This window comes from Pundamilia nyererei, unplaced genomic scaffold (genome assembly GCF_000239375.1).
Source record: "Pundamilia nyererei isolate P.nyererei 1_Seehausen unplaced genomic scaffold, PunNye1.0 scaffold00145, whole genome shotgun sequence".
In the NCBI taxonomy this organism is placed as follows: domain Eukaryota; kingdom Metazoa; phylum Chordata; class Actinopteri; order Cichliformes; family Cichlidae; genus Pundamilia; species Pundamilia nyererei.
The window spans coordinates 1,220,759-1,239,047 of record NW_005187546.1 but is presented as its reverse complement, the minus strand read 5'-3'; the positions used below and the strand labels follow the sequence as shown (position 1 = coordinate 1,239,047).

The window sequence follows — 18,289 nt, the reverse complement described above, 5'->3', positions numbered from 1 at the left end:
TTCAGCCAAATACCTCAGCTGACTCCAATGCTGTGAGAGTTGTGCATAAACCAATGTCCACATATCTCTATGAAATGAAGTAACTCTGCAACGAGTGGGACAGCATTCCTCCAACATGACGCGAGACTGATAAAGTTACAGAGAAACTGATTACTTCAAGTTCTTGCTGTTGAATGTGATTCTACAACCTACTGAACATAGGATGTACTTTGCTTAGTCCTGTCCTGGTCATTGGGAGACCGTGCCCTCTGCTGGCGAGTTTACTTCAGCACTTCAAGAAGCAATACAAAAAACATCTGTTCACTACTTTATAAGAGAAGGCCTCAAAACTGTACATCAAGTTAAAACACAAACAAATAAAACAGGAAGTCTCTTTATTTTGAAATGTTTTATTGTCTGATGTTACACTCAAATAAAAGTCAAACTGAAATTCAATTTGAGCACATAAAATTTATAATACCTTCAAAATAAAATACTGCAAACTGTCGGTGACACTTGGTGAAGTATGAGTACATCACACGAACACGCATTCATGTCGTTGTCAGCATATTCTTTTCCAGTGTTGTCTACAAGAATCCGTGAGAAATACTAATTCACGGCAAATGTACTAAATCAATTTCAAATTTAGGCAGAAATGAACAGTGCTGATCTAAAGACAAGGAAAACAAGTTTTAGCTTTCATTTGTATTCTGCTCTGTCAGAGTGACGAGTCACAGTAAAATGATTGTACAACACTTGCAATCAGCAAAGTCCTTCTTGTGTTTAACAGTAATACGGTCTTCAGCGTTGAAAAGGGGCTGACGTTATAAAGCAGAGATGCTTAAAAACAAAGAAAAAGAAGAAAAGGAATCATAAGGCACACCCACCTGTCCTATATTGCAGTACTAATTAGTGCAAAACAGACTGTAAACAACTTTCAAGCACATGGAACAAACTACATGATGAACTATGCTGTCACATTTTAAGGAAGCTAATTTTATCTCACTCATTTATTGCACGTCATTTTTCTGCTCACGAGGACTTAAAAAAGGGAACAAAAGTAAAATTAAAAATGCAGTGTTGATTACATTAACTTAGTATAGACTACCCAGACCAAACTATAATATAAATCAGATCCACACAAAGAGAGTGGTCTTCCAAAGACATTAAAGCTGCGTCTAAACTGCTATTGGTCAGTGATGACAAGCTTTTCAAAGCATGCCGAGCACAGGAAGGCGATTTTGTCTAATTGTGCAAAGCCTGCATTAGGATGATATTAACACTACAATATGACCCCCTCGCTCCTGAGTACCTTAAATTTCACTCCTAACTGACGGACCCTTTGCTTTGGCTCTTTATTCCTAATCATCGGGTATAAACTCTTAACATTCACGCAACCTTTGTATTCAAGCGCGTTTGCATTGACGTCAGCAGCTGTGATCTTTTTTAAGTGAATCCCTCCCTTACGAAGCCTACGAGCAAGACACCCAATGCAGATGTGGAAACACTGACAAGGACATCTGAATGGTGAAAATGTTGAGCCCCAGTGATTTCATTTCTACGCTTGCTGCAGAGCTATACAGGCATATCCCAAGGAAAGGTTTGAAGAGTTAAGTGAAATACTGCTCTTTAAAGGGCGACGACCATCAATGAAGTAAATTACCCGACATCCCTATTTCGCATCGAGTGTCTTTGAGTCAAGAGCCAAAATAATTTGAAAGAAATGGCTGTTCTTATTCTTGGAGATGGTGCGCTGCGCAAGCTTGTGGCTTCACAGCTGCTTACATCCAGCTGATGGTGAAGTTCTGACTCAGGCTGAGACCCAGATCAGTGACTGTTAACACCTGCAGAGAGGAAGGAAAGCATCATTACTGTTTGGAGAATATCTTCATGTGAAACCAAAGCCAACACTATCTGCTGTCTGCATTAAAGCTACAGAACACCATGGCAATGGTTGTGTCTCTTTTGCAAAGGTGGGAAAACCCAGTAGATACTTGAGTGCTCTGTTGTGCTGCTGATGTGGTTGTCTCCAGCTGTGGAGTCTGTTAAACTGAGAAAGGTCGCTGTCATGAGAAACTGATTTCAGACTCGCTTCTTCTCTCTGTTGACATAATTGTGATGCTTTGCAGGCTTGATTCACCATGTGCACTTCTCTGTTTGCCCTGTCAGTCTTTTTAAGTTTTTTTTTTATGATGTGTCACCGTTTTCTTTTTCCAAACCTAAAAACAAAAAATACCCCACATAACTCAGAACCTCACCTGGTTGTTTCTGTAGGTAAACGGTGCATCTTGGGAGTTCACCAACACTCTGCTCGGCTTCTCCTTCACACCATAGAAGGAGGCCGACTCCACAGTGATGTATGACGCCTCGATGTGGTTAGAGAGCACCTGGGATGTCATTGTGTTCTACAAAATAAGGTAATAAAAAAAAAAGCTCAAACCATTTTTCAACAACACGGGTGAGATTCTCTGAAAAGCACAGCTAAATTAGACAGGTCCAGACACAGTTCATCTACACGAGCAGCGGCATGATGTGTGAAGTCAGATAAAGTAGGCTGGAGCAAACAGGAGCAAACACGCAGGGTAGATTACTGTACTCTACAAAATAGATGAAGGTGAGCACCTGAGCAATGCTGAAGATGATGTAGGCGTACTGGTTGGTCTCGTAGGTGTCGATGGTCTCTCCATCATCCCAGAACAGATCTCCACTGGCTGAACCATCTTGAGAGAGAGCTGAGACGAGGTGGAGAGGCTGACCGGTGCTTACCCACAGGGTCAGGTTGGGCGCCTGTTCAAACATGCACACAGAGAGAAAACATGAATGTGAATCAAGTGGAAGACACACACACACACACACACGTCTGACCAGTAGAATCACAAATTCAGACACACACACACACACACACACACACACACACACACGGTTTTCAGCATTCTTCAGTTTTCAGCACAGACTTAGAGTTTGTTTGTTATTTTAAAAGGCAAAAGTCCAACACAAGGAGGTAGCATATGGAGCCACAGATATCATAGTTTATAGCACAAAAAAAAATTTAACAAAAATTTTTGGCGTAATTTGTGTGAATTACATCTGAATGTGTTTGGATTAAATGTTATATTTTTATGTTTGAGATGCAGAGGTTTCAAAAGGTTCAAATAATAAAATCCAATAAACCATGTATCAGGGCTGTCCAACTCCAGGCCTCGAGAGCCGGTTTCCTGCAGGTTTTAGATCTCACCCTGAGTCAACACACCTGAATCAAATGATTAGTTTGTTACCAGGCCTCTGGAGAACTTCAGGACATGTTGAGGAGCTAATTTAGCCATTTAAATCAGCTGTGTTGGATCAAGGACACATCTAAAACCTGCAGGACACCGGCCCTCGAGGCCTGGAGTTGGACACCCCTGCCAGATATGCACTGATAGATATCGGCGACAAGTGTAGATATGCATGTGCTTTCCCTTCATATCTAGCACACAACGGGAGATTGTCTGTTTCAGACACGCTGACACTTCTGGAAACGCTCTGTGGGGTTTCGACGAGAAAGCTGACGAGGTAGGGCTGCCTCCCCCTTACACAGTGCAGTATGGTCTGTGCTGCTTGCTACACAAGGTTTACTGACCGGCTGGCAGGTTAAAGACTGTTGGATGTTCAGTCTGAGTCAGACATTTGCATTCTCACCTCGGCCAAGGTAATGTGAAGCAAAGTTGAGTGCTTCAGCGTGAAAAGTCCCATTTTAGCCTAAATTTCCTTCAAACTTTGGTAAACTTGTTCTAAATTTCATTGCAAAAATAATAATATTGGAGTTAAAGGCAAAGCTTTCACCTTGTTCTCTTATACTTTGCCACTTTTACTGCTGAGTGGATTGTTTATGGTGTGAACAGGATCCAACTTCTATCCGAACAAACTAGCAGGTGCACGCTGCAAGTTTAGGCTACAGCAGCTCCTGTACCCACTCTGTCATGCTTTGCATTCTGGGATCTGGGAGAGTACCATACATATGTGAAGGTCAGTACGGCCAATCAAGTAGCTGTAAAATGAGCATAAATTCTCCATGTTCTCTACTCATCCAGAACACAGAACACTTCCTTTGTTTACTGTTGTTGCTCCCGCCTCAGACGCACTTGGCCAATCAGCAGACTGAACATTCTCACATGTTTTTTTTTTATGACAGATTTTGGTTCGAGTAAACAAACTGCAGTGTAAGATGCTCTTAGGTTTACAGGGATTACAGCCACATATTCTGACTGTACTATTTAAAAGTCTGCCCATGGTTAATTTGAGCATCCAGCATTGTAACAGGACCGTTTTAGCTGAAAAACCTTTTACCTGTGTTGGTATAATGGAGCCCTCACGCAAATGCAGGTTGATCTTATCTAGAGGCGCATTGAGTCGAAGCTCTTCGCCCTTACTGGTCACACAGTCGCCCTGGGAAGTAAAGGAACACACATGATATAAGCACTCTGATCAAGTCACCATAAGCTCTGTCCTTGCACTATCGCTCACAGAGTCTCACCGTGTAATAGTCGTACCACAGTCCCTCCGGGAAGTAACCATCCACGTAGTCCACTCCAGGATCCAACACTGGTGTCACCAACAAACTCTTCCCCCACATGAACTGCTTGTCGATGCCGTAGGCTTTCACGTCTTTGGGAAACCTTTTGAGTACGTAAAGTTATGCACCCCGGAAACACACGGAATACATGAAAATCTGTGCTTTTAGGATTCCTACTCACTCGAACATTATTGGTCGAGCCACTGTGTGTCCGTGCACATGCGTGTGATGGAAGAGAGTGTAGAGAACAGGGAAGAGAGAGTAGCGCAGCAGCAGAGCCTCCTTCATGGCTGTGCGAGCAAGCGGGCTGAAAGCTGTCGGGTCTTGAGGCTGTAAAACCACAGAAATAAGCCCCACACACAGTAGGAGATGCAAAATAGAAAAATGAATCCATTAGTAGACATGCAGTTACATGTTTAGATTCTCCAAATGACGTCTCAAGCTACAAAACAAACACTGATGTAAAAGTTTCAGGTGTCATCACGAAACTATAAATAAACAAATAAGTACAATTTTCAGAAGCACAGCTAAACCTGTAAGTGATAAACTGAAGAGGACACTCTTACCTTCATGCTGATGGCGTTGTGGTTTCGTGTGAACGGATAGAAAGCTCCCAGCTGAGTCCAGCGGACGCACAATTCCTCCTGTGTCTCCTCGCTGAAGCCGCAGACATCTGCTCCCACCAGCGGGATGCCCAAAAGGTTAAAGGTCAGCATACCTGCACAGAAGGAAATGGGAGTTAAATATCCAACGATGAGACGGACAATTTCACACGAAACATCCTCAAATCCAAAATGATAAATAATAGAAGAGATTATCCAAGAATTCAAATAAGCAGTTTTACGACAACAGATCAGCCACAGTGTCGTCGTTTATGCATCAGTGTGTATGATCTGTATCTGCTGAACTTCTGACCTGCTATAGAAGTGTAAAGGTCTTTCCACTGACTCCTGTTGTCTCCAAGCCAGTGACCAGAGTACATGCCCTGACTGGGGAAGGTGGAGCGAGAGATCACGAAAGGTCTCTTTGCCACAATTCGCTTCAGAGCGCTGAACACGGGGACAGAGAGGAAGTGAAAACAACAAGACAAAGTGTGTAATGAAGAAGTATTGTAGTGTTTTATTTCCGTTGCGTGTGTACATCTGAGTATTGAGAGCATCAAACCTTGCAGAGGCTTTAGCTTCCATCAGTCCATACAGACTGTGCATGTTGTAATGTATGGACTGCTTCTGCTGCGCGGTGGCACACAAGGTTTTGGCTCTCAGCAAACCTCCCAGTACACCTGAAAGCAGAAGACCCCATGAAACCCAAATGTATTGTATGTTTGTAGTGTGATCTCTGTTGTAGATCCAATCTCCTACCTGGAGTGTAAGGAGGGTTTTCAAGATTGTTTGTTGGGCAGCCACTGGTCGATCCATCCAGGAAGTTTGATGGCTCATTCATGTCCTAAAACCAAGTGAAGTGTTGTCAGATCTTTAAATAATCATAAGGAGACATCTAGGCAGGAGTCAGTGATTACTTATTTAACAGCCTGCACTGTTCTCATACTTACAATCCATAGTCCATCAAACGCCACCTTATCGTGGAACATCTGTAGGTTGTCATACCACCATTCATGTGTCACTTCATCAGAGAAATCTGGATATGCCGTGAGACCAGGCCACACCTGGAAACGGGAAGAAAGAATTTTAGTTTAAATTCATGCTTAACATTCAAAACCATGTTCATTTATTATTGGGCTCGCCTGGCTGCACTTAAGAACCGGTCCAGCTGAATTATGTAGATCTAATGAAGCTGGAGAACTTTCAAAAGCTTTCAGCTATACTGTAGCTACTGTAGTACCGCCCAGATTAATGAGTGAGTGAGCTGTGATGAGCCTAAAGTCAGAGTTTTCTGGTACATGAACGGGGCTCTCTTTTTGTCTTGCTAAATCGCCATGGTAACTTATGTTTAACATAACCTGGTCAGGAGTAGGTCGCTTTCCATGCTCAAGACAGAAAGTTTATGGATTCTCACATTCTGTGTCAGGACACTGAACACTTCTATTAAAACCTCTGAATCAGTGACGTCTACATGGGTTTAAGTGATCGAAGAACTGGTGGAGTAAGAAGCTGGTTCAGTGTAACTCTGCTTTCTTTGATTGGGGATTTGATTTGGGACAGCAGGTATCACAATGATAGTTAGCAGCTTTCAAAGAAAGCCCGGGGTTTCTGCGCATGCTAAAATAAAAGCAGGCATCTGATGCATTATTTGCATCTTCTGCACAAAATGAACCAATTAAGTTCTGCCCAATCAGTCAAGAGAAACAGCAGGAGAGATAAAGGATGTAAATACTTATTACAGCACAACACAGGTACATCAAAGTAGAGAAGAGAAGAGGGGAATGTTTCAGAAAACTGTTAATCCTGTAAATGCATCAGTGAAAGTATTTATTTTACCCCTGGGTGCACTCTCAATATTAACATTAGATAAGTGTATTCAGGTCTGACATGGCCTCCATAATGAAGGAATGAATATTCTCTGTGATAAATACCAATAAAAACATCTTAATAACAGCAATACTGACTTAGCAGCAGATTAGGCCCAGGCATATTTATGCTTAAAATTCCTGTGAAACAAGACGCACAACAACGAACATCTTTGCTAAGTATCTACTGTGCACTTTGATTATTTCATCAGCAAAAGAATCAATGAAAAAGTGGGGCTCACAAATACTTAAATCTACTCTGGAACAAGAAAGCCCAGCACCATCATATACAGGCTCTAGGCTCAACATGTTTCCCTAACTCATTAATCCTGCGTCACAGAACATGGCTCAGTTAGTGTGGTTGTGTGGCTTCATGTCTCACCTTCCCAATAAGCGTTTTCCCTTCAGCATCTTTAATAAAAACTCCTCTCTTTACACCTTCATCGAAGGGCCAGTATGAGCCCTCGGGTTGTGTGCTGCTGATCCCCGGGTCCTGAAGGATTAATAAACGACTCACTTAAACACTCACATGCCAAAGCAGACACAAAACACGTGAGACCAAGTACACGTGTGTTTGCATACCAGGATCATGACGTAGCGTTGGTTATGAGCATGTAGGTCCCTGACCAGTTCAGGTAGTGTGTCAAACTTTTTTGATTCATATGTAAAGTCCATAAATTTGTCCATGTAGTCAATGTCATTCCATTGGACATCCTGCGATTAAACAGACTCATTATTATTAATAATAAAATGAATTCACTCATCCTAAAGCTACTTAAGAGAAATGCATATGTTTAGGGTTAATTACAAAAGAACAAAAACTAAAAACACTGACACCTACTACAAAAGAAATTACCTGAGGTATCCCATAATTCCTCATGCTCTTGACAACCTCCCACGTAGAATTACTCGTGTCGTAGCCCCATCGGCAGAGATGGTACCCTAAGGCCCAGTAGACTGGCATCGCTGGGTATCCTGTGTCAACAAAGATGGATGAAAAGAAAGCGGCGATTCTCAAAACAAAAACAGGACAAACTCAAGGTGACAGAGGCAAAAGGCTGGAGTTATTTATATAATGGAGTTCCACAGGGTTCTATGCTGGGACCAGTTTGTTTACATTTCACATGCTTCTCTCAGGCCTAGAATACATTTTCATTGCTATACAGATCATAACCAGCTTCATCTATCCATGAAGTTAGATAACACATGGCAATTGATTAAACTACAGTAATGTCATGAAGACATAAAAACCTGGATGACCTCAGATTTCCTGCTTATAATGTGAGATATTTCCAGAGTAATCATCTGTCTTACCAGATTCTTAGTCTAGATGGCATTACTTTGGCCTCCAGTAACACTGTGAGGAACCTTGGAGTCATTTTTGACCAAGACATGTCCTTCAATGCACATATTAAACAAATATGTTGGACTGCTTTCTTCCATTTGTGCAACATCTCTAAAATTATCCTGTCTCAGGGTGACGCTGAAGTTAGTTCATGCATTTATTACTTCTAGGCTGGACTACTGTCATTCATATGACTGTTCTAAAAGCTCCCTGAAAAGCCTTCAGTTGTTCCAAAAATGCTGCAGCAAGAGTCCTGACAGGGACCAGAAAGAGAGAATATGTCTCCTATACTGGCTCCTCTTCATTGGCTCCCTGTTAAATCCTAACTCAAATTTAAAATCCTACTTATCACACGAGGTGATAAGTCTATACAAGGTCTTGAATAATCAGGCTCCATCTTATCTTGACATAGTACTATAGTACTGCATCACCCCAGTAGAGCACTTAAAAGGGAGTTTTTCCTTCCCACTTTTGCCAAGTGTTTGCTCAAAGGGTGGTTGTCTGATTTTTGAGGTTTTCTCCCATGAAAACATGGATCAGGGTGCAGTACACATGCCTACATATATGTGCATCTCATCACAGTGCTACTACTGACCTACAACATCCACATATTGCTGAACCACTGAACCAGGATCAGGACCAAGGAAAATGTAAAAGTCAAGGATCCCACCAATAGTACGCCAGGTAAGGGCCGGGGTAGGCTGGAGGACCACGTCTGACAAAACGGATAAGAAACTGATGAGACATTTTTCATCAAAAGAAACGTGCACTTTAGAAGAAATTAGAGTAAGGTATCAGCTGATCATTCTCATTTCCTAACTACATCTTCAGTTTGTGAAAGAACAACACAGAAAACAAACGCAGAAAAGAACAGAGTATAATAATCTAAAGGTGATTTTCAACATAACTTAGTTCAATGGCAAAATGAAACAAATCTTATTAAAACTTCAGTACATTGCAAATCGTTTTACAGTTTGTGTTGGCAAAGCTCTGAATAATCAATATGACATCTGAGTATGATATGAAGTTTATTGTCACACACTGGAAAGTCCATTTGTAACTTCTGCTTTTATGAAATTGCTTAACTTAGTCAGCTGCTGTCATGTGAACTTGACTTGTAAGCTTAAGCATTTTATTCTGCTGTCCCTGAGTGTTTGTGTATGTGACCTATTGCACATTGTGAAACCAGAAGGTATTAGGGTGACTAACAGACTTACCCATTGCATTGCTGTTCAGCAGGAAGAAGCCGTGTGCGTTCCCTCCATCTTCCATTGCCAGGTAAAATGGATGAGCCCCATACAGGTTTGTCTGCTCCTACAGTACGGAAGAAGAATGCAAAGATATTACAATACATTTCATGTAATCTGCAGTTTTATCCAGCCAGTTAACAAAATTAATTCAGCCTCCTGTCATCCTCCAAAGACAGCCTGCAACAGCTTTGTGAACTGACTGCAAACGTGAGAGCATGGCAGCAAAGTATCAAAGACGATCAGACAGAATAATTAACTGATCATTTTACTGACAAAAACTATATTAACGTGAACATCTGAGGGATCACACAGCAGCTGTGTCTGTGACTGATGGTTACCGTTGGAGGCACATCTCTAGCCCACATGGTGAGCGTGTTCCAGTGGACATCGTGCAGGAAGGTGGAGCGATGCTCGCCCAGGCCATAAATGAACTGCGTAGGTAGGGAAGTGGAGAACTGGAGGAACTGATCCGCGTAGAAGAGAGGCGCCACAGTGGTGTTCAGACTAACAGGAAACATTTGGACAAGCATTAATGAGACTGTTATTTCATAACTGAATACATATATACAGTTAAGAGTATCCAATATGTATATGAATGAGGAAATCTAACTACAGCCCTTTTCTTCAACGTAAGCCAAATGAGACCTACAACACAGAGCTGCAAGTGGAAAAAAATCCCTCTGAATCAGATATTTTATTCCTCACATTTCAGAATGTCCCATTCAGCTCAGACTTACAGTACTGCTCCTGTTGAGCGCCTCTTCACCACAAGACCAAATGGTTGCTTTGAGAGCTCGATGATATAATCTGGGCTTTCTGTCTTGTTGGTGACAGTGGGGACGGAGATGGGAACTTCAAAGCGTGAGCTTGAAGGGTCGGTGATCTTGATGGAGAACAATTTGTGGTTAACTGACAGTAATTGTTACAAACATTTTATCAGAATTTAAAAAAAACAACTTAATTAATCAAGCAAATTTACAGGATTAGATTTGAACCTGATGAAATGAAAAATGCAATGCAAAGGAGAGCAAATTTTTCTTACATCTGTAATAGACAGGTGTAGTTTCTCTTATCTTTATTGTCATGAATATTAATCAATAAAATTATCACAGTGCAAAGGTCAACATGTTTGTTTTATATGCAAAGCAAGAATCAACAGATGTGTGCACTGGAAGTCCATCTGCCCATCTTTTTTCCACATTTAGGTTTCTTACAGTGTGACTCAGACTAATTCTTTTATTGGTCTGTTGCTTCCTCCAATTAAGAAAATGAACACAGAAACAGAAGATCAGTGCAAAAACGCAGCATGAATTATAAGTTTTAAAGGCTCTTTAATACATGAACATGAGCAAAATGTATTCATCAACTTGTAAGTTTCCAAAATTTTGCCCTTCTATGTTTTCCATGACTAAATGTGAAACCTCTACTCACCCTGACACGCAGCCGCTTGTCCGTCTCATAACGCATCTCCACTTCTATGGTGAGGATGTCTCCAGGGTAATACGTCTTCACCTCCTTCACGAGCGTAGCTTTCTGTCCCAGCAGCGTGTCATTTAGTGACACGAGCGAGTACGAAGGGAACTCTGAAGGATAGAAACACCAAGGGATTCCATTTTTCCCTGACGGGCGACTGGCAGAGGAGAAAGCGGTGGACGCAGGGATAAAGCAGCAGTTCCTTGCCTCGCACAGCTCTCGGGTCACAACCACCCCTCTTTCAGGGTAGCAATCAAACCTCCACGCCTCTGGTATCAGACTGCATGTCTCACTGCGGAAAGAGGCAGCAGTATCGTTCGCTGATGTTTGCACTTTGGGGCCCGGTGTTTGTCCTGGGCCCGGCAGTGGCGGTTTATGCTCCTGTTGGTTGGGAGTGTGCAGCCATAACACAGCACCCAGTAGCCATGCTCCACAGAGCACCAGCAGGAGGCAGCCGATCACCAGGAGGCCCGTGGTGACGGAGCATGAAGGTCCACGTTGAAGCAATGAGGCGTCCTCTGGCTCCAGCGCCTTGAAACACAGGAATGAAGTAAAAATCCAGTTTCAGCACTGGATACAGTAAAATACAGACTTTCCTCAAAGATCCTAATTCTTGTGAGTCATCCTAATGAAAGAGATAATATACTAAAACGTAAAATTGTAAGCCTCTACGGATTATAAAATGACAAACAGATTCATAAACACAAGCTAACTCACTGAAGCCTCGCCTTGAACAGGCTCTTCTGACAAAACTGCGCTGGAAAACTGGACATCTTCAGGATTCAACTTCTTGTAGGAAACCATTGTGGCAATAAGAGTCTATGACAGTGAGAGACAGAGGAGAGCAAAGTCAATCGAGACATGCAGCCACGATTCATTTCCTTTGTGTGAAGCTGCTGGAAGAAGTGCATGACAAACAGTGAAGTGAAACTTAGTTTCTCCCATTTCAATGCAATGAGTACAATGAAAAAAATATACAAACAAACTACAGTGTCTGCGATGTCTAATGTTTATTAAGCATTAGGGTTAAAATTTAGGCATTTACTCAACTGTAATAAATGTCACAATTAATGTGCCTAATACCACCATACACCAGCTGTTCCGTGATTAATATACTGGGCATGCTGCATTTTGAACTGCAGCAAGTTTAGCCTTCAAGTAAAGGTCACACATGCGGAAAATACGCGTTAACTGCAGTTATATTAGCTTATATAAACAAAGAAATGAACTTAATGAAATTTATATTTTAATATCGTAATCCAAGCTGCGGTGTTATTCCCAGTCACACGAATGAGAGGTCCTGAACAACTTGTGGCTACCTTTAGCTAGCTACTGCGTAGATATACACGTGAATGTCAAAGTTCACCTAGGAGACGTACTAAGTTCATTCGAGATTTATTTACAGGTGTTAAGCAATAGATAAAACAGCTGTTCACCCTAGCCTGCTACAGTGGTACGCTATTGTTTTTCATTAAGGTTACGTACGTTAGCGTTAGCTTACTTTAGCAGCAGTCTTAAGTTTAGCAAACGTTTACAGACAGGAGTGTTACCTTTAGCGACGTCCAACCGGAAATGCTTTATTCTCTGCAGGCGCAGAGGTGCAATATACAGCCCAAAGTTAGCTTTAAATTACGCGTTACGAAGCTAAATTTTTCGTACTGTTAATAACCTCTGCCACCACAGCCTGCTCGGCGCGGTGTGCGTTTATTTATCTCTACGGCGCTTTCAAAATACCTCGTAATTCCAACAACTTCCGTTTGACGCAGTCCCCTCCAACAAACTGAGCATACAGCCTTTATGCTCCACAAACAAATATCTCGTGTTGAGATATATATATATATATATATGGTCGGTAAAATAAAAATTACCGACCATATGTTAGTAATTTTTTGTTTCCCAACACTGGTCAGAAGAAAGCTTGCTCTCAGCGGTGCTGCCTTTAGGAGCAGCTGGGACTTCTGTGAAAGTGGTGGCAATATGTGAAGGCGATTAGATGACCAACATCTATCATGACTGAAAAAAAACATAAGTAAAAATTTCAAGTTATTACTGCAAAATTTCAGCTTGGTATCCCAAAATTTCAAATTATGTTCCCAATTTCAAGGAATCGGACAGACAAACAAACAAAAAAATTTAAAGAAAAAAAAGGAAAATCAGTTAAGAAAAAGAAAAAAAAAAAGTAGAAAAATGGCTGTCCCAATTTGAAACATTTTTAGTCTCAGGTGGAGAAATATGATTTACAGATTTTCATTTGTGAAACTTGTGATGCACAATAGTGTAAACAGAATTTTGTGTTGGATAATTGCTTTGCAAAGTATAAAAATAATAAATAAAGTAAAAAATACAGTCCTGCTTAAGTAGCTTAATGGGGCTCAAATTAAATGATCAAAATATATTCCAGAATAAACATACTCACTCACTGTAGAACGTTGCTTTTCCGAATCATATGCATTATATTATTTGTTCACTGTAGCTGGTAATTATGTTACTTTATTCCACATGTTGTCACTGCAAGGTTCTTTTAAGTTTGCCATAAACTGCATCGTTCTGGTCTTTGCAAAAACTACAATATTAAACCTGCCCTAGCATATTCAGGCCCTGAAATCCCAAACAAAGTAGTGTTTAGAACTTTTATTGTTCAACATGACATGTCCCATACATTTAGACAGAGGCAGCACATGGCATAATTAACCACCTACATGGCTTCAAATTATTGCCTTTAGCATCACAGAATTAGAGGATGGTACCTTTAATCATGTCGGTTACTCGGCCTTTAAAAGACGACAAAATCAGGTGAACCCAAATTGTTATCTGGCTAATAAGTAACAATCGAAAACAAGACTTAATAAGCATTCGCCACTTACAGAAGACTGGCTTCATTGTTGATTATTTCATGACATTTAGTTTCATTTCTGGCTAAATGTCTGAAAGAAGGTTCAGATTCACCTGATTCTTAAACTGCTTAATGGGCCACTATAACGCTTAGTACAAAAAATTTCAACCAAATTTCCACATACACTATTAGCCTGATAACAAATACTGCATGAAAAACAAGTGTAATCACAGACTTTTAAATCAGTCACTCATAATAATAAGTGTGAGTGGACTATTCCAGTGGCTCCAGGACAGGTAATCAGTGACAGAGTTAGGTAAAAGTGACCTCCAATATATAGAATTTTAAACACTTTCCAAGATGTTACATAAATTAGTAGAAATATTTTTGGTTGGTGTTACTGAACATCACTTGGTGTGTATCTATTTAGAAGCCTGTCTACACTCTTCAGGGAGTTACATTTTTTAAAGTTAGTATTATTTTCATGTAAATTCGGGAAAAAAACTAATGAAAAGAAAATCGGACCAGTCAACCAATCTGAGAAAAAAACTTGTGACAGTAAAATTTCAGTCTAGTAGACGCACATATACTGCTTGTGTACTTGAGACCCATTTAAAACAGCTAATCACATTCTTTAAATGTTCAACCATATCATAATGCAGCTGAAATGTGTGCTGAGCTGTGTCTAGCACTGCCCACACAACGTTAGTGTACAAGGTTAGTTTACCAAGTGTGGCTAATGTTTCTGTCCGTGCAGGTAAACGTCCACACGTCTGTGCAGACTGTGTTCATGCACCGCTCCAGTAGCAGTTTCTGCCATGGCCTACACGCAGCTGTTCGCTTTTTTAAAAGATCAAAATATTTCCATACCGCACTGGTTAGTGCGTCTGTCGTCTGCTTGTTTTTCACATTGCTTGCTTTCAGGTTCTTGTCACAGAAAGAAAGAGAGGCGTGCTGCTGGGGCTACACTCCTACATAACACCTACACCTTAGAACAGTTTACTGGCATTATACATTAAGAAATATGAATATTTTGCTTATAGCGCTAACATTTCTTGCGATGACTAGTGAGGAAAGCAACATGTAGTCGCCTGCCCGACTGCACATCCCTAGTGTGAAAAACCACACAAAAGTATGAATAAAGTTCTAATCACAGAGGTAGTCCCTTATTTCCACATCACCTTGTTCCTGTTTTACTGTCTGAAGTCTTAATAATACTAGAGGTACATGTCTTTTAAATACATCATCCATCTTTCTTGTCTGTTATGCACATATTAATTGGAGAGTTATCATCGCTGTGTGATAAGTCATCATTCCTCATATTGAACGCAGACTCCTCGGTCTGAATCTGCTCATGTTTTCGTCTGTGGAGCCTCAGGCTTTGTGAGCGGCTGAAGCCTCTCCCACAGATGTCACAGCCGTACGGCCTCTCTCCTGTGTGGAGCCTGAAGTGATTCTTTAGGCTTGAAGCTCGTGTGAAACTCTTCTCACACTCAGGACAGTCAAACTTCTCACCTAAGTGGATTTTCTCGTGTTCCCTCAAGCGGCCGGACTGGTTGAAGCTCCTGTCGCACACGGAGCAGTGGTAGGGCCTCTCTCCTGTGTGCGTGAGCCGATGTCTGTTCATGGCCCCCGAGTGGGCGAAGCTCTTCCCACAGTCCGGACAGGAAAACGGTTTCTCTCCTGTGTGAACTTTATAGTGACCTTTGAGTTGCCCTTTCTGGGTGAACTGTTTCCCACACAAGGTGCAGCGGTACGGTTTCTCTCCAGAGTGAATTCGCATGTGGATCTGAAGCGCAGACATCTTGTGGCAGTCTCTTCCACAGAGGCCACAGCAGTAAGAGCTCTTTGGTATGTTGTTATTTGACTCTCCCCGCACTGGCGGTGATGGAGGGCATTCTTTTTCACTGTTTGTAACACGCTCGGGATCTTTTCCAGACACTGTGGAAATGTAAATATGAAGAGCTAAAACAAGCCATTTGAAACCACCAAAAAGAACAAACAAAAAGTTAAAGCTACTAGATATTGTATGTTGGAATATAAGTTTGATGCAGTGTCTGCCATTCGTTATTTCTAAAATGGAAAAGCATCATATTTAGCTAAATTACACCTAACAAGTTTCCTGTTACATTGTAAAGTAAAATTACTGGTTTAAGATGTTGTTGCTTTAAAAGTGAAGGCTGTCACCCAACAGCTTTCACCATTGAAAGTCAAAGCCCAGAAGAATTATGTGCAACAATAACCTATAATTACCCCCACCTCTTTAAACGACTGCTATATAGTGCTACTTAATGCTGCTCTAAAGCTGGGATAAAGAACACATTCTTGCCCAGCCACTTTATAAAACACATAGACCTTTTCCACTTGTGCCTACGTGGCTCAACTTCGACTTGATTCGGTTTTGGTTGTTTTCCACTACAATCGAGAACCACCTAGTATACTCGGAGTCATTATAGCAGGACCAGCGAAGGTCCAGCAAAGGTCCAGCAAAGGTCCGCCAAAGGCCACACCAAAGGAGTATGACAAAATGATGCTGCTCAGTGTGTGGCTTTTTCTCAGATTCAGGTACCACTGTATTGTTTTTTGTGTGGCCATTTCCCTTGTTGCCAGGTTTCAAAAATGACGGATTTGATTACCAGGTACTACCTCCTAATGGGAAACCTTAAAAACCGAGTCGAGCCCAGTCAAGTAGATACTAGTGGAAGAGGGATATTAGATAACCTAGTTACCCACATCCCAGTTAGTGACTACTCATCAGCAGTAGGATTTGCTGTTGTGTATTCTTACTATTGAGAGGTTGCTGTTCTTCCTCCTTTACTGTAATACTAATTTCTGTGGTGCTTTCCTGACGCTGCTTTTCAGTTTCTTCTGGTATGGTACAGTCCTCACCAACAGACACCTGCTCTGGAGTTTCTTCCACTGGGAAAAAACAACAACAACACAAAAACAGCACTGCTGATCAAACATGTTTACACTCCTCTTAATGCGTAAAAAGACACTCTGGAATGTCATGTTTACTTACCGCACAATGGTTCCTCTTCTTCCTCCTCTTTCACGATTACATTCATATGTGGGGTGGGAGCAGTGTCGTCCGGCTGGCCGATGGGTCCTTCTGGGGTATTTTCACACTGAGCTGCTTTTTTAAAACCCTCTGAGGAAGTGGGCTCAGTTGCACAAGGCACAGTCTGACTGACAGACACCTAAAAACACAATTTCAGAAGAAGAAATGGAAGTAAATAAAACACAGAGATACTACTTTTGAATATCTGTGTACTGCCACTACCTCAGAGCTGATGCTGCTGGCCTGATCTCGCTGGGAAGATTCTTCAGCTGCAGCCCGAACTAAGTCTGACACAACCTCTGTATCTGACTCTTTCTTGCTCTGTGTGCATGACCGTTTATGGTTTCTGAGAGTTCCTGCCAATGAGAAGTGCCTCCCACAGTCTGCGCAGGTGTATGGCTTTTCCCCAGTGTGAATCCTGGTGTGCCTCCGAAGCTCTCCAGGAGCAACAAAAGACTTATCGCACTGCGTGCAGCTGTAAGGTTTCTCTCCCGTGTGAGTCCGCATGTGTGTGGTCAGGGTCCACTGCTGTGCAAATGTCTTTCCGCAGTCAGAGCAGTGGTAAGGCGTGATGCCAGTATGGAGGCGCTCGTGTCTTACAAGCGTACCTGACAAGGCGAAGCGTTTGTCACAGAAAGAGCACTGGAAGGGTCTTTCTCCAGTGTGAGTCCTCTGATGATCCCTCAATTCAGCAGCTGAGTTACAGCTTTTCTCACAGTCTGAACAGGGAAATTTCTTCCTCGTAAAGCCTGCAACAACCTCAGAGTGCATTGCCTCCAAGTGCGTTTTCAAGTGCCAGTGACGAGAAAAGCTCTTTAGACAGATGGAGCAGTGGTAAGGCCTCTCACCAGTGTGTGTCCGCCGGTGTAGCCGGAGCTCCCCCTGACTGGCAAATCTTTTCTCACAGAAAGTGCAAGGGAATGGCTTTTCCCCAGTGTGAACCCTTTCATGGATCATGAGAAGCCCCTTTTCTGGAAATCTCTTCTCACACATGGAGCACGGGAAAGGCCTCTCTCCCGAATGAGTACGTAGGTGACGCTGAAGCTTAGAGGCATAAGGAAAGTCTTTCCCACATACTGAGCAGGTGTGAAGAGAAGGCGGTTTTTCATTCTCACTTGGACCAAATGTCTTTGAGGGAGCATCTGCAGGGATGGCACTCACTCCTGTGGAAACACAAAGAACAGATCAGCAACCAAGACTCTGTGTGAACAACTAACACCATGCTTAGAAGCACTTCAGAAATCAGGTTTCTCAGATGTTGTCTATAAAGCTGACTGGGCGAGGGAACTGCCAATATTTAATTTTGAAACAGTTACCAAATAACTAAAA

The 18,289-nt window shown here is 41.9% G+C and overlaps 2 protein-coding genes across 4 annotated transcripts in view; both read right to left on the bottom strand.

The window, feature by feature from the left end:
• Positions 1-383: 383 nt before the first annotated feature.
• On the bottom strand, positions 384-12,804 carry gaa2 (alpha glucosidase 2). Of its 3 annotated transcripts, none has more exons than XM_005744583.1 (21): positions 12,617-12,804; positions 11,784-11,885; positions 11,025-11,597; positions 10,331-10,476; positions 9,932-10,097; positions 9,561-9,657; positions 8,939-9,058; positions 7,855-7,973; positions 7,581-7,712; positions 7,381-7,491; positions 6,084-6,197; positions 5,893-5,977; positions 5,696-5,813; positions 5,447-5,580; positions 5,098-5,249; positions 4,713-4,861; positions 4,493-4,634; positions 4,306-4,404; positions 2,602-2,766; positions 2,238-2,384; positions 384-1,823 (listed from the first exon to the last, which is right to left on the bottom strand). In XM_005744583.1, exons 2-21 carry the CDS (start codon positions 11,868-11,870, stop codon positions 1,761-1,763), a joined length of 2,919 nt encoding a protein of 972 aa, XP_005744640.1. In that variant the 5' UTR covers positions 11,871-11,885; positions 12,617-12,804; the 3' UTR covers positions 384-1,760. The 3 variants fall into 3 exon arrangements, with proteins under 3 accessions (XP_005744640.1, XP_005744642.1, XP_005744641.1); XM_005744585.1 differs by lacking the exon at positions 12,617-12,804 and adding an exon at positions 12,568-12,593; XM_005744584.1 differs by lacking the exon at positions 12,617-12,804 and adding an exon at positions 12,552-12,589.
• A 2,264-nt stretch (positions 12,805-15,068) lies between these two features.
• The window catches only part of LOC102213698 (uncharacterized), a 36,813-nt gene continuing 33,592 nt past the window's right edge, over positions 15,069-18,289 (bottom strand). Inside the window, exons 30-33 of the mRNA XM_005744572.2 lie at positions 17,183-18,123; positions 16,922-17,099; positions 16,687-16,818; positions 15,069-15,840 (exon numbers count right to left, since the gene is read on the bottom strand). Coding sequence (XP_005744629.2) covers positions 15,143-15,840; positions 16,687-16,818; positions 16,922-17,099; positions 17,183-18,123 — 1,949 coding nt within the window. The 3' untranslated portion in view covers positions 15,069-15,142. The remainder of the gene's footprint in view (positions 15,841-16,686; positions 16,819-16,921; positions 17,100-17,182; positions 18,124-18,289) is intronic.